A 13,333-nucleotide genomic window follows, 5' to 3' on the forward strand; every position below is an offset into this window, starting at 1 on the left:
ATATATATATATTCATCTTTACCACAGCAGTATAATCCTAAACGTTTGTGTAGCATTTTTTGTACTGAAAAAAGAAAAAAAAAACCCCAGTTTCTCAATAATGTTACATTATGATTAGAATCAAACCTGAACAAAATGTTACAAAGAGGAATGTTGGAGTCTTAAGATGTTATAATTTATTTCAATCATCTATTACTAACTGTAACGGAACAAAAATGAACCGAAATGAACAATTATATTACATATTGGGTAAAAATACATGACCATCAAAATGGAATGAACTGAACAGCAATAACAAATGAGCAAGTGTGTGTGAGAGAGTGTAAGTGCATATAAAAAGATATGTATGGATTTGTAAAAATGAACAATAACATCTCTACATTTGTGGATGTTTGTAAACATACAACATATACAGTATCAGTTCAAGTTTTGTATAGATTCGTAAAAATGAACAATAAAACTTGAACAAAGAAATTGGAACTGATTGTAAAATGATTAATAAAAATTCTAGACCATTCATTTCTGCGTTGCCCAGGCCTTAACCAGTGGTCCATTCTGGTAATTCACCAAGAGACAAGCGACGGTGAACAACTGGTCAGTGCTCCCACACACTGACAGAGGTATGACTAGGGGTGAGGGAAAAAATCGATTCTTCGATGCATCGCGATGCGGACGTGGACGATTCTGAATCGATTCACAAATGTCAAAAAATCGATTTTCTAAAAGTATATATATATATTTTTTTTCTAATAACGTAATATTGACGGAACGCAAAAGGCGGAACTATAAGCGGACGTGCAGTGCGCGGACAAGTCTGTGGCGTGCACATCAGAGACGCGCACATAAAAGAGACGCGCACATACATAACAGACTCATGATGGCTGAGCGCCAAATTGGAACGGCACCTTCTTCGTTAAAAGCTAACGTATGTAAAATTGGCAATTTCATTGTTACCTATTTAGTATTTTTGTATGAGAGCTGCTTTCTGTATTGTTTAGTTTTCACATCAGTACACTGTGTAAACCGATCTGTTATACGTACGTTATACTGCAATATGTGCAATTTCAGTCACAAAAAGTTACATTTTGACTGCTCTCTGCAGATGTTCATTCACTTTTTTTGTATAAGCTGTTTTTGATTGTAGTATACAGCAAACATTTCAAGTCATAACTCTTTATTATTTAGTTGTGTATAAGAGTGGCTTTGTATGTTACTAATTGAAGCTACAGTAAGTTGTTCAAAAATGTTCATTTTGTCTTCTTAATGATTAAATTGGACAATTCTCTTCTAGAAAGACAAGGTGTTCAGGTGGAGAAAAAACTTTTTCTTTACCTTGACATGTTTCGACTGCAACCTGCAGTCTTCCTCCACCTGAACACCTAGTCTTTCTAGAAGAAAATTGTCCAATTTCTACAGTATGTTGGTTCTGATCTACTTCCTAAAGGAAATAAGCCTTTCATTTATTTGTTATTGTTTAGTTCAACTTGATGAGTCACAACACAATGTGATGTATTCATTTCTGTGTTCTACAGAACATAAGCTACATACAAATAATTCTGAAGTTATAACTACACGACACAGAAAGTGCTTTGAGTTGTTGTTACTCAATAAAAGAGTTAAGTAATTCAGAAGCTGACTTTTTTTAATACTGCAATCACTTTGTAGTGTATTTTCGTTTACTGTTGTGAAATGGAAAATCAATAATCGCTAATCGAGAATCGTTAATAATCGAAAATCGACTGTAATCGAATCGGGACTTCAATAATCGTAATTGAATCGAATCGGGCAATCAGACAGATTAACCACCCCTAGGTATGACTGCACCTCTCAACATGCACTCTCACACAGGCAATAGACTGTGTCTGCTGGACATCCTCTTTGGCCATCTGTTTGTTTCTTGCAAGGAAAGCAGGTCGGTAAACCTTTCCAGGAAAGAGATTGTCCACAAAAAAGCCTTTGTCAACCATAATGGCAATCTCTGGTGTGAGGAGTTTTGCTATTCCTGACTGCTTAAAAATTTCCCGGTCACTCATGGAACCTGCATGAGGTGCAATGCCAATCATGGCCTTGAAAGTGGTGTGTGACTTGTATGGGGAGTAGACTTCGCTGTGCAAAAGAAGAGAAGAGGGAGTTTGGCAAAAGATTTCTGTGCAGTTAAGCACCACTTGTGTGTCTGGGAACAAAGCAAACTCAGGTGGTAGATGAGCCTTTACTTCCTCTGGTGGTATCCACAGGCGGATGGAACCCAGTAGATAATAGAGGAAGTGTGTCCACGATGTAATTATTCTGCTTGCTGTGGTGGTTGCATAGTAACATGCCATTCTGCCAGTCTGATTCTGGGGCCCAGGTCAGGAAGCAGACCGACTGGCTAAACCTACCGTCTGCTAGCTGTCTCACGTCACAGAAGTCAGATAAAGCCCAACTCTTTCACCTAGATATCATCATCATAGAGACTGTGTCTGTTCTCCGAACTAGGAAATTATGTAATATGGCACATAGTCTTATGGCGCTTTTCCACTGCATGGAACGGCTTGGTTCGACTCGGCGCGGAACGGTTCGGCTCGCTTCGCTTTTCCACTGTGTGGTACGACTCGACTCGGTACGGCACGGTTCGGTTCGCTTTAGGTCGGTTGCTTTTCCACTGCAGTTAGTACCGCTTCAAAGTGGGTGGGACTGATCCGTTATAGTTGCCGTCTCTACTGCCATGACATCATCATATTAAATGCGAATTTTTCATTACGTGTTTCCCCATCCACTCCTCGGCAACCAACGAGAGGAACGTCTGCACCTCGTCCACTGACCACGATTCAGCCATTTCTTTTTTTGAAGTTTGTACTCTTTTTTTGAAGCAAATACTTTTAAAACAGGTGCTACAGCGTTGGCTGTTGTCTACTGGCTATTTAAATCTAGCGGGTTTAGTGTCTCGTGTCGTAAATACAATGACGCTGGTAGTGATGATTCTGTCTGACCAATCAGTGATCTGCAGTGTTTTCATGTCACATTTTAGTATCGGTACAGTACGCTTGGAACCTCAACAGAGGTGGTACCATATAAAGCGAGCTGAAGCAAGCCGTACCGTACCGTACCATGCAGTGGAAAAGCGCCATTAGAGCTCAAACATGACAATCTGGGCCTCAGGTCAGGAAGCAGACAGACTGGCTAAACTGACCGTCTGCTAGCTGTCTCACGTCACCAAGGTCAGATAAATCCCATCACATAGAGCCTCTTTCACCTAGATATCATCATATAGAGACTGTGTTTGTTCCCCGAACTAGGAAATACAAAAACTACTATACCCATTTAAGGGTAAAAATTTGATTGATGTTCGACAAACAAAAAACAATATAATGCAGATGACCAAATGATAAAGCTTGGGTTGCTGAATATTCGATCCCTTACTTCAAAAGCACTCATTGTTAATGATACGATTACAGACTATAACCTAGATGTGCTGTGTTTGACAGAAACCTGGCTAAAACAAGACGATTACATTACTTTAAATGAGTCCACCCCACAAGATTACTGTTATAAACATGAACCTCGTCTGAAAGGCAAAGGGGGAAGTGTTGCTGTAATTTATATTAATATTTTCAGATAATTTCTTGCTTAAATGTAACACTATTTAGTGTAAATGATAAATCCCGCTTGACATTTGTGCTTGCTCCTGTATACAGGGAACCAAACAGACTTTATCAAAGAATTTGCTGACTTTCTATCAGAGTTAAAAGTCCTAATTGTTGGTGATTTTAACCCTCTGGGGTCTGAGCTGTTTTCTGGGCCTGGAGGTGTTCTGACATGCTCTGACATTTGTGCTTATTTCTGTTACTTGTGACATTTTCATGGCTAAAGTCTGATTACACTGTATTTAGCACAAACTCTGCTACAATAATATGTCAGCAGCATGTGTGTAGAAGTTTGTAGTTTTGAGATAATGACGTTTATGCATGGTTTGTGAAAATACAAAAAAAAATTCTCACTGAAACAAGGCCATGAAACCCATACTGATTATTTCTTCACAAGACTTTTGAAAATTGTATCACGTAGCCTAGAATATTTGCTCTAAAACTATGTGAAAATCATTCTGACTGCTCATTCAGAGAAGACAATATATTGATTTAAAAACTGTAAGACGTGTTTTGTGTGATAAAGCTTTATGCGAAGGGGCGGATCACCTCATTAATATGTAAGGCTTTTCACACCTGAGAAAGACAAAGACACTCCCTAATGGCCCTATTAGGAGCTATCATGCCCTATCATTCTGAGCAACCTTGCACAAAGAATGAGGAGATAAAAAAAATGATTGTTTGGATTAATTTACAACACAACATAATCCAAAGATACAAAACAAATGACAAAAAAAGCACTTATTGAAAAGACCGAGACCTTTGTGCCATTCCTAAAAACATTGTACATACCTTTCATTTCCAAGGTGTTTAATTTTCACTTTACCATGTTCATGTACAGAGACTCATGTGAATGTTGAAGTCAGCAGGACTCAGTGGCATCTGGTCCCTGAAAGAAAAAAAAGTGAACATACTGATATCAAGATAAACTATAGGGAATATAGTTCTAAAATTTATTGGGAATAAATTTGAGATTTTTCTGGTTAAAATTGCTTTTTAAAAAAAATCACAGAATACACACACACACACACGTTTCCAACAATATATAATATAATGAACACCAGGTTTGTTGTGCCTTGTAAGCATAGGCTATGCACAGTTCTGCATAAAATAATAATAACAATAACCTATAGCAGCATATAAATCTTCCAAAAGATTTCAGTAACAACTACGCTAGAGAAAAATATATTGATTATCATATGTTACTTAAAATGTTTCCATTCGTTATGATGATATGAAATGAGACAATAGTAAAAACATGAAGCCTTTGTTTGGTGCGTTTTGCTTTTCAAACGCGATCGTTTCAAACGCGATCGCGATACATTCAAAACCAGAGCTCGCTCCAAAATATTAAACATTATGGTTACCATATTATACATATCTACGTTTGAACAGATATCCACAAACACAGTAACAGTAAACACAGGTCTAAATCACACGCAATGAACGGATCATTCGCGAACAACACACATCACTACATTTCAAACATTTACACCTGTATTCACAAACATCTATGCATAAGGCAGTATTGAAGCGTGTCATAGGCTAACCAAAACCGAACATTTATATAAAAATATAATGTAGACAGTAGCCTATCACAAATTTTACAGGAGGCTGAAATATATTTGCACTAGGCTAAATCACATTATATTTGTCTTGATATTCGCAAACAAGCTACATTACGCATAAGGAAGTATTTTAGCATTATAATCAGTGTCATAAGCTAATCAAAACTGAGTGCAATATATTAAGTATTTACATTTAGCACTGAAAGGTTGCCTACCAGTCTAGTACACATTTCAACATGTTTCTGTCTATTTATAGATACATAGGCTACATGTACGATATTAGGCTTAGTTCATGTTTTTACTCCAAACTCATTTCATAACATACATTTTAAACTGGTCGTTTAACATGTCTTACCTTAAAAATCTTCTCATCTTCAAATCGCGTTCTTCTGAGGTAAATCCGAGTGAAACAGCACAGCACAGCACAAACATGCAGTCTTCCAAACTCGATGAAAAGCAGAGAGGAGTAAGTTCCCGAAGTCTCTGAATCTTTGTTTTGAGGTAATGACAAGGGCGTTTACAGGGTCTGCCACATGGATAATTTGACGTGGTCACATTAAAGTTAATTAGGACGCATTTGAAAAGTGAGCTGGTATCGCCGGCGATACCGCCGACCCCAGGGGGTTAATATACATGTAAATAACGAAAAAAATGCATTTGGATTGGCATTTAAAGACATTCTTAATTCTATTGGAGTTAGACAACACGTGTCAGGACCTACTCAATGTCATAATCATACTCTAGATCTAATATTATCACATGGAATCAATGTTGATGCCGTTGAAATTCTGCAGCAGAGCGATGACATCTCAGATCATTATCTAGTCTTGTGTATACTTTATTTACCCAAGGTTACAAAGTTTATTTACTCCGCGTTACAAATGTTAGAACGATCACTTCTGCCACTAAAGATTGCTTTATTTGTTATATTCCTGATCAGTTTCATCATCTCAGAATCCCAGATAGCTTACAAGAACTCGATAGTGACAAACTTTTGACTCTCTCTTTTCCAGCACTTTAGACGCAGTTACTCCATTACGCTTAGAAAAGATTAAAGAAAACAGTCCAATGCCATGGTACAACGAGCACACTCGGGGAGAGTAGCCTTAAGAGAGTAGCCAGAAAAATAAAACGTAGCTGGAAGAAAACAAAACTAGACGTTTTCTGCATTTTGTGGAGATGGAGCACGATTACATACAGAGAGGCCTTAAAAACGGCTAGAAAGGCTTTCTCGTGTGTGAGTTTTCAAGTGCATGTTAAAGTTTCCTTTTCGGTTGAAACTTATTCCACACTGTTGGCAGGTGAAAGGCTTCTCTCCAGTGTGAATCACCATGTGCCTTTTAAAGTTTCCTTTCATAGTAAAACTTATTCCACACTCATCGCAGGTGTAAGGGCTCTCTCCAGTGTGAACTACCATGTGGATGTTAAGATTTCCTTTTAGGTTGAAACTCTTTCCACACTGTTTGCAAGAGAAAGGCTTCTCTCCAGTGTGAATTCTCATGTGGACTTCAAGGCTTCCACGTTGACTGAAACACTTTCCACACTGAGAGCATTTGTAGGGTTTCTCTCCAGTATGAGATCTCATGTGGACTTTAAGGTGTCCATGTTGATCAAAACTCTTTCCACATTGTTTGCAGGTGTAAGGGCTCTCTGCAGTGTGAACTTTCATGTGGACTTCAAGTTTTCCATGTTGACTGAAACTCTTTCTACACTGAGGGCATTTGTAGGGTTTCTCTCCAGAGTGAGATCTCATGTGGACTTTGAGGTTTTCATGTTGATCAAAACTCTTTCCACGTTGTTTGCAAGTGTAAGACTTCTCTTTGGTGTGAATGCTCATGTGGTTATTAAGGTTTCCTTTTCGGTCGAATCGCTTTCCACACTGTTGGCAGGTATACGGCTTCTTTCCCATGTGAACTTCCATGTGGACTTCAAGGTTTTTATGCTGACTGAAACTCTTTCCACACAGTTGGCAGGGGTAATGCTGCCCTTTATTGTGAATCCCCATGTGGTTATTAAGGTATCCTTTTTGTCTGAATCTCATTCCACACTGTGGGCAGATGCATGGCTTATTTCCCTTGTGATCTTCCATGTGGACTTTAAGGTCATGAAGTTGATCAAAACTCTTTTCACAATGATAGCAGGTGTAACCCTTCTCTTTATTGTGAATGCTTATGTGACTATTAAGGCTTGCTTTTCGAGTGAATCTGTCTCCACAGTGTTGGCAGGTGAAATAACTTTTAGTTTCTGTCTTTTGATCTTTTTCTTGTGATGAAGTCTTTTCAGTCTGTGAGCAACTAAAAGATTTTTCTTCAGTTGTGAAATCATGACGATTCTCATATTGGTCTTTCTCTTCCATTTCATTCAGTACTTGATTCTCCTCTTTCAGTGCCATCAGGTCTAAGGCAAACAAGACAAATAAAAGTTAACCCCAGTTTAATGGCACAAAGCAACAGACATTAAACCATTTATACATGTAAAACATTAAAACCAACATTTAACTAGATTTTATACTCACTTGAAAAATTTGTTAAATGTGTAGTGACTGAGACAGATTAGACACACAATTATTTACAATATTTGATAAATAATCCACAATACCCTAGACTGGGTATGTTGACGGAAGTCGTGGGATTTCATGTGTTGCGTGATATCTCTGCGCCCAAGTAGCAGTGCTTTGCCTGTGCTTCCCCCTAATATAGTCCCAAGCCTAGGAAATCTCCTAGTGTTAATCTGCATCGCTATTTGTACTCGTTGTGAACACACAGGCCACAAGAAGTAATTAGGTGGGTTTTAAAAAAAACGTATCATTTTTACTCAGGATATGCTAGCTGGCAACAAAGGATTACATTCATTGTCCTAAGCTAAGCTAGCGCCGACCCTGTCAAACTAAACCAATGCATGCACTGAGACAAAAATGCATTTGCCCACCTATCTCAATGTAGGAAAGAAGGTGAGTAAGCCCCATTTAAAAAAAAACGGTGGAGTGTTCCTTTAACAAATGGGGCTTGCAAAATGTTACCTATGAAATTTACATAGGCTGTTTCTAGATTACAGCTAAAGAAATACACATTTGACCTATAATATTTTAATGTTTAAATCATTTCCTGTAGAATTCACTCTGTATAACTTCTCATTTTAAAATTCATATTTATATATTTATTTAATTTAGCACATTTCAGTTCAGCACTGTTTTACTTGGAGTGTTATGCTTGTTTTTTTATTCAGTATCCATTTTTAAAAATATCGGTTGATTAATCTGTTATCGGCAAGTGCGGTCAAACCTTGTTATCTGTAAAATATACTATCGGTCGACATCTACCAAGAAGGATGGCGGCCCCAGGCACATCCTTGACCTCAGATATCTAAATCGTGCTCTCATGAGACAGCCGTTCAAGATGCTAACTTTAAAGGGGTGGTTGATTATGATTTCACTTTTCTAACTTTAGTTAGTGTGTAATGTTGCTGTTTGAGCATAAACAACATCTGCAAAGTTACAACACTCAAAGTTCAAAGCAAAGGAAGACATTTGCTTTTAATAAAATCATTTTTTTTAGGACTACAACAAACGGCTGGTAGGGACTACACAACATTCCTCCCGGGTTAGTGACATCACCAACCCTAAAATTTACATAAACCCCGCCCCGGGAACATGCAATTTTTGTTGAGAAGAGGAAGAGTTATTGTAGTAGAGTACATTTATGAGTCTGCTCAAACTGTAGCATGTGTTTTTCACATGCAATAGAATGTCACTCTGTATGCATCTTATAACAGTCCCTATTAGGGCTTATGACAAAAAACAATTGTCGATTATTCCCTTGAAATTGTAATTGCGATTATTAATTACGATTATCACAATTTACATTGAATGATGTTTTGAATAGTTTGGCCATGGGACCCACATTTCCCCATGGTCATCAAGCCGTGACCCACCTTTTTAGGAATTATATAGGCCTATTATAATACATTTGTTTACACAAAAATTGTTGACACAAGTACTGTCCCCCTTTACTTAACATACAAAAATATTGTAAGAATATGTAATAATGTACTTCAAATTTTAGATGTATGTGGAGGAGTTATGAGCTTGTAAGGCTGGTGCCAGTACGTCTGATTGACCCCTCGATGAAGCAAAAGGCCCTCGTGAGAATTAACACTTGAACTACCTCCTGCATATGTAACAGGGATTTCTGAGACGCAGCACACAGTGCAGTTCACACTTCACACACTATCTCCCCTTCATTCCCCCCTCCTCCATACACTGAAAACCTATGCAATGTAAACTAGGTACAAGAAGTATCTATGCATGTTTGATATCATTTAAAGTGTCTCAGTGCGCCTGGTAAAATGGTATCATTCTCCCAACCATAATGAAAAGTTAAAAGAAGTTATAAAATATGAGAAAAGTGATGTTTCCCTTAAAGATGTTTCCCTCCCCCAGATCCTCCATTCAGACTGTACCTCCTGTATGTAAAACAAGAACCTATTCAAATACAAATTCTGATCTCACAGTGTGAATCCCTGAATAGGGAGCCAAAATCTAATTATAATGACAGACCCCACCATTTGGGAAAAATATTGAATTATCTGGGTAAAGGTGCAGAAAGTTCGAGGAGTCTGTAGGTTGACTGCCCACCACAAACACTGTGTGTAATTTTCGTTGCCAGGTAATAATTTCTACAAATTCCTCGATTCCTGAATTGTTGTTATGTTATGATTAACTGATGATTTTATTCTTGCAAATTGGATTTTGAATTATTGCTTCATTACCTGGTCAATAAATTGTAAACGTTTGATTTTATTCTGACTGACTCTGAGATTGTTTTTATTCTTATAGATTATAGGATTCGTATATTTCCACAAGTTTGCGCCAGACATTAGTGACGACTAATACTGGATATCAGATTCAAGTGTACTTGAATAAGGGGGGCGAGTTAATTTCCGTCCAGAATCAGCTAATGCTGTTTGATCAACCTGGATTCGGGTGCGTTCCATAACCTCTGTTCTAATTTAATGTTCTTTTAGATAAGTGTACGTGGATATACCACGAGCTTGACTAAACCAAAGCCATTTTAAGAAAAGTAAGTTGATCGGCTAACGTCTTTTAATGGTGGTCTTGACCTCTACTAATTGAAACGATTGAATTAAGTTCCTGAGGTGGCATTCAAGGGGGCTATTTAAGTGTCTGTTATTTTGTACGTGTGAATACGGCAAATCTCAGATGTTTAGCCAATTACCTCTGTTTTGATAAGTCAGACTGGCGAGATTGTGTCGTGCATCCTTAAGAGAAGGACTGCTAAGCGATATAGCTTCCTAATCTAGACGGGTAAACTAGAATGATGCACCGATATCATTAAAACCTTTTCATTTATGGAGTCAGATGAAATAACAAGAAAATACATATGAGAATTGTGTTCCATTTAATCTTGTTGTATTGCGTAAAAAGGAAAGACAGTAACACGCAGAGAAGCCTTCCCCGTATTATTGGAGACCCCCATTGGACCAATATAGACGGGCTTACAAGCTCATATCTGGTAACATTTGAAAGCTTAGAATGTCTACTTTCTGGAGATATGCATCACTTTGGCATTTGTTTTACACCAAGTAACTTATTAACAATAAATTACCTTGTTTCACCCAACAACAGCCGTGTCATAATTATGTGCGTAGTTGAATACGCATATTTTTCATATCGCTCAAATATGACGCACATGTACAAACCATATATCAAATGAAAGCTCTCATTGCCAGTAAGAAAGGTTCAATAAGTCTTTTTATTGAGGTATAATCACATATCTAATACACTTCGAATGAATCATTAGGTATACAATCAACATTTTTAAACATACAAGTATTGAATATTTGCCCTGCTACTCACACTAGACAGCACAGTTAGCCACAAATGCTACATCATCCTTTACCTTAGGTTATTCTCTACAAAATTAGCCGTTTTTCAGTGTTTTCTGGGGTTGCGTGCCCAGGTAATCCCCCCGATATGTCTTGCGAGTGCCAAACACCACAAAGTAATGTTATGATATTCAAGAATTCAGGAAAATATGTAAACATCTTCCAATCAGGATAAAGGATATTGCCGTAAAGCTTAGACGCTCTGCTTTCCGGCAATGTATCACGAGATCAAATAGACCAATCAGGGGCTGTGATATTGCAGCTTGAACGTGAAGAGACGAGATCACTAGATGACATGCGCAAAACACAGAGGCGTCTCACCAGACACCAGCGCGCATGGATTTGTTTGTTAGCTCCAGAAATGGCATCAGGAAAGGGAAAACGGCCACAGAAAAAGGTTTTTGACATTGTGGAGGCTGTTTTAGAAGAAATTGATCATTTTAGTGACAGATCCTGAAAGCGACGCGAGCTTTGACCAGGTGCAAGAAGCAGCTTTTATTGAAGGAGAATATCCTGATGTGTTTTCACAGTTCCACAGTGATCCACAGTTTTGTTCCCATTTGCAACAAAACAACCAGCAGGACCTCAGCTCACCACTTGAGCTTTTTCAGTTATTTTTTACCACGTCTGTTATTGAGAATAATAAGAAACACAAACACCTATGCTGCAAAGAGGGCTGAGTCGGGTAAGAAATTCATGTGGATACCGCTTGTTGTGAAAGACATTTAGTGCTACATGGGCATTTTGATCTATATGGGATTGGTAAATGCAAAGACTTTGGTGGATTACTGGTCAACGAAGGACATTTATAGTTTTCCCTTACCTCATTTTGCAATGTCCAGATCCCGTTTTCAAAGCATTTCTTGGAACCTTCATCTAAAAGAGGATGAAGATAACAAAAGAAAAAAGGGAAGCCCTGGCTATGACAGACTATGCAAAATAAAACTCCTCTATGGCAACATTGTTTCTCCGTGCAAGACATATTTCAACCACAAAAGCAACTAGCAGTGGACGAACGTATGGTTGCATCAAAGGCAAGAATTGGGCTGAAACAATATATGAAGGACAAGCCCACAAAATGGGGCTACAAATTGTTTGTCCTTGCGGATTCATTGTCTGCATACATATACTTTGTGTATGAGGGAAAATCCGAAGACACAGGTAAAAGCCTCAGCTATGAATCGGTCATTCAGCTTTTAGATTTTAGTCTGCTTGGACAGGGCCATCACATTTTTATGAACAATTTTTATACTAGCCCAACTCTCTTCTTGGATTTACTGTCCAAACAGACTCTAGCTTGTGGCACCATACGGACTAATAGAATAGGCTTTCCAAAAACCAAAATCAACAAATCTCAGCAGGAAGGCCAAAAGAGGAGAAATTCGTTGGCTCAGAAATGGAAAGGTCCTGTTTGTGAAATGGATGGACACAAGAGAAGTGACAATGTGTTCAACTATACACAAAGCTTACAGTAATGACAGCGTAAACCAACGTGTGAAGAGTGCTGACGGTGTCTGGAGAAGAGAGAGCATCCCAATTCCAAAAGCAGTGCTCGAATACAACATGGGTGGTGTTGATCTTTCCGATGCACTTGTTGAATATTACAACGTTTTGCATAAAACTAAGAAATGGTACAAAAACTTTTTTTCCATTTCATTGACATTGCTGTTGTGAACAGCTTTATTCTGCATAGTGAACAGTCCAAAGCTCAGAATAAGACCCCTCCGAACCATAAAATGTTCAGAGAAGAACTTGTTTCTGAGCTTGTCAAGGATTCCACAGAGCCAACAACATCAGCTGCCAGCTCAAGTACATCAACCTCTAAAAGTACATCTGTCATAAAGCACTATATTGGCTGTGGTGAATCACGTGCCAAGCATGACGCGTCCCCATGGAAACATGGGTGGGGGGGGGATCATGATGCCGGCTCAACATTGTGATGTCTGTCAGCCATCGTGATGGATGATGGCATCGTCTATCGGCCCAACCCTAGTGCAACCGGCCCCAGTTCCCTACCCACGCTTGGCAATCAAGTCACCTTTGCGTCAAGGTGGACCACGGATGCATCAGACCCTGGCCCCTTGGAAGGATCCCAGCTGTTACTGGTCAGGAGAAAGGATGGGGTTGGTCTCGAGCAGGAAGGTAGTCACCACAGACGCCTCCGACATGGGTTGGGGAGCTCTGCGCAAGGACAGACTGACTACTAGCTCCTGGTCGCTTTATCAACAGCATGGAAAT

The 13,333-nt window shown here is 38.7% G+C and overlaps 1 protein-coding gene across 1 annotated transcript in view; it reads right to left on the reverse strand.

The window, feature by feature from the left end:
- Positions 1–5,941: 5,941 nt before the first annotated feature.
- Positions 5,942–13,333, reverse strand: part of LOC307157360 (uncharacterized protein) — a 160,246-nt gene continuing 152,854 nt past the window's right edge. Inside the window, exon 3 of the mRNA XM_079869254.1 lies at positions 5,942–7,588. Within this exon, the coding sequence (XP_079725380.1) occupies positions 6,399–7,588 (1,190 nt within the window). The 3' untranslated portion in view covers positions 5,942–6,398. The remainder of the gene's footprint in view (positions 7,589–13,333) is intronic.

The sequence above is a fragment of the Squalius cephalus genome (genome assembly GCF_949319135.1).
Source record: "Squalius cephalus genome assembly, chromosome: 4".
NCBI lineage: Eukaryota > Metazoa > Chordata > Actinopteri > Cypriniformes > Leuciscidae > Squalius > Squalius cephalus.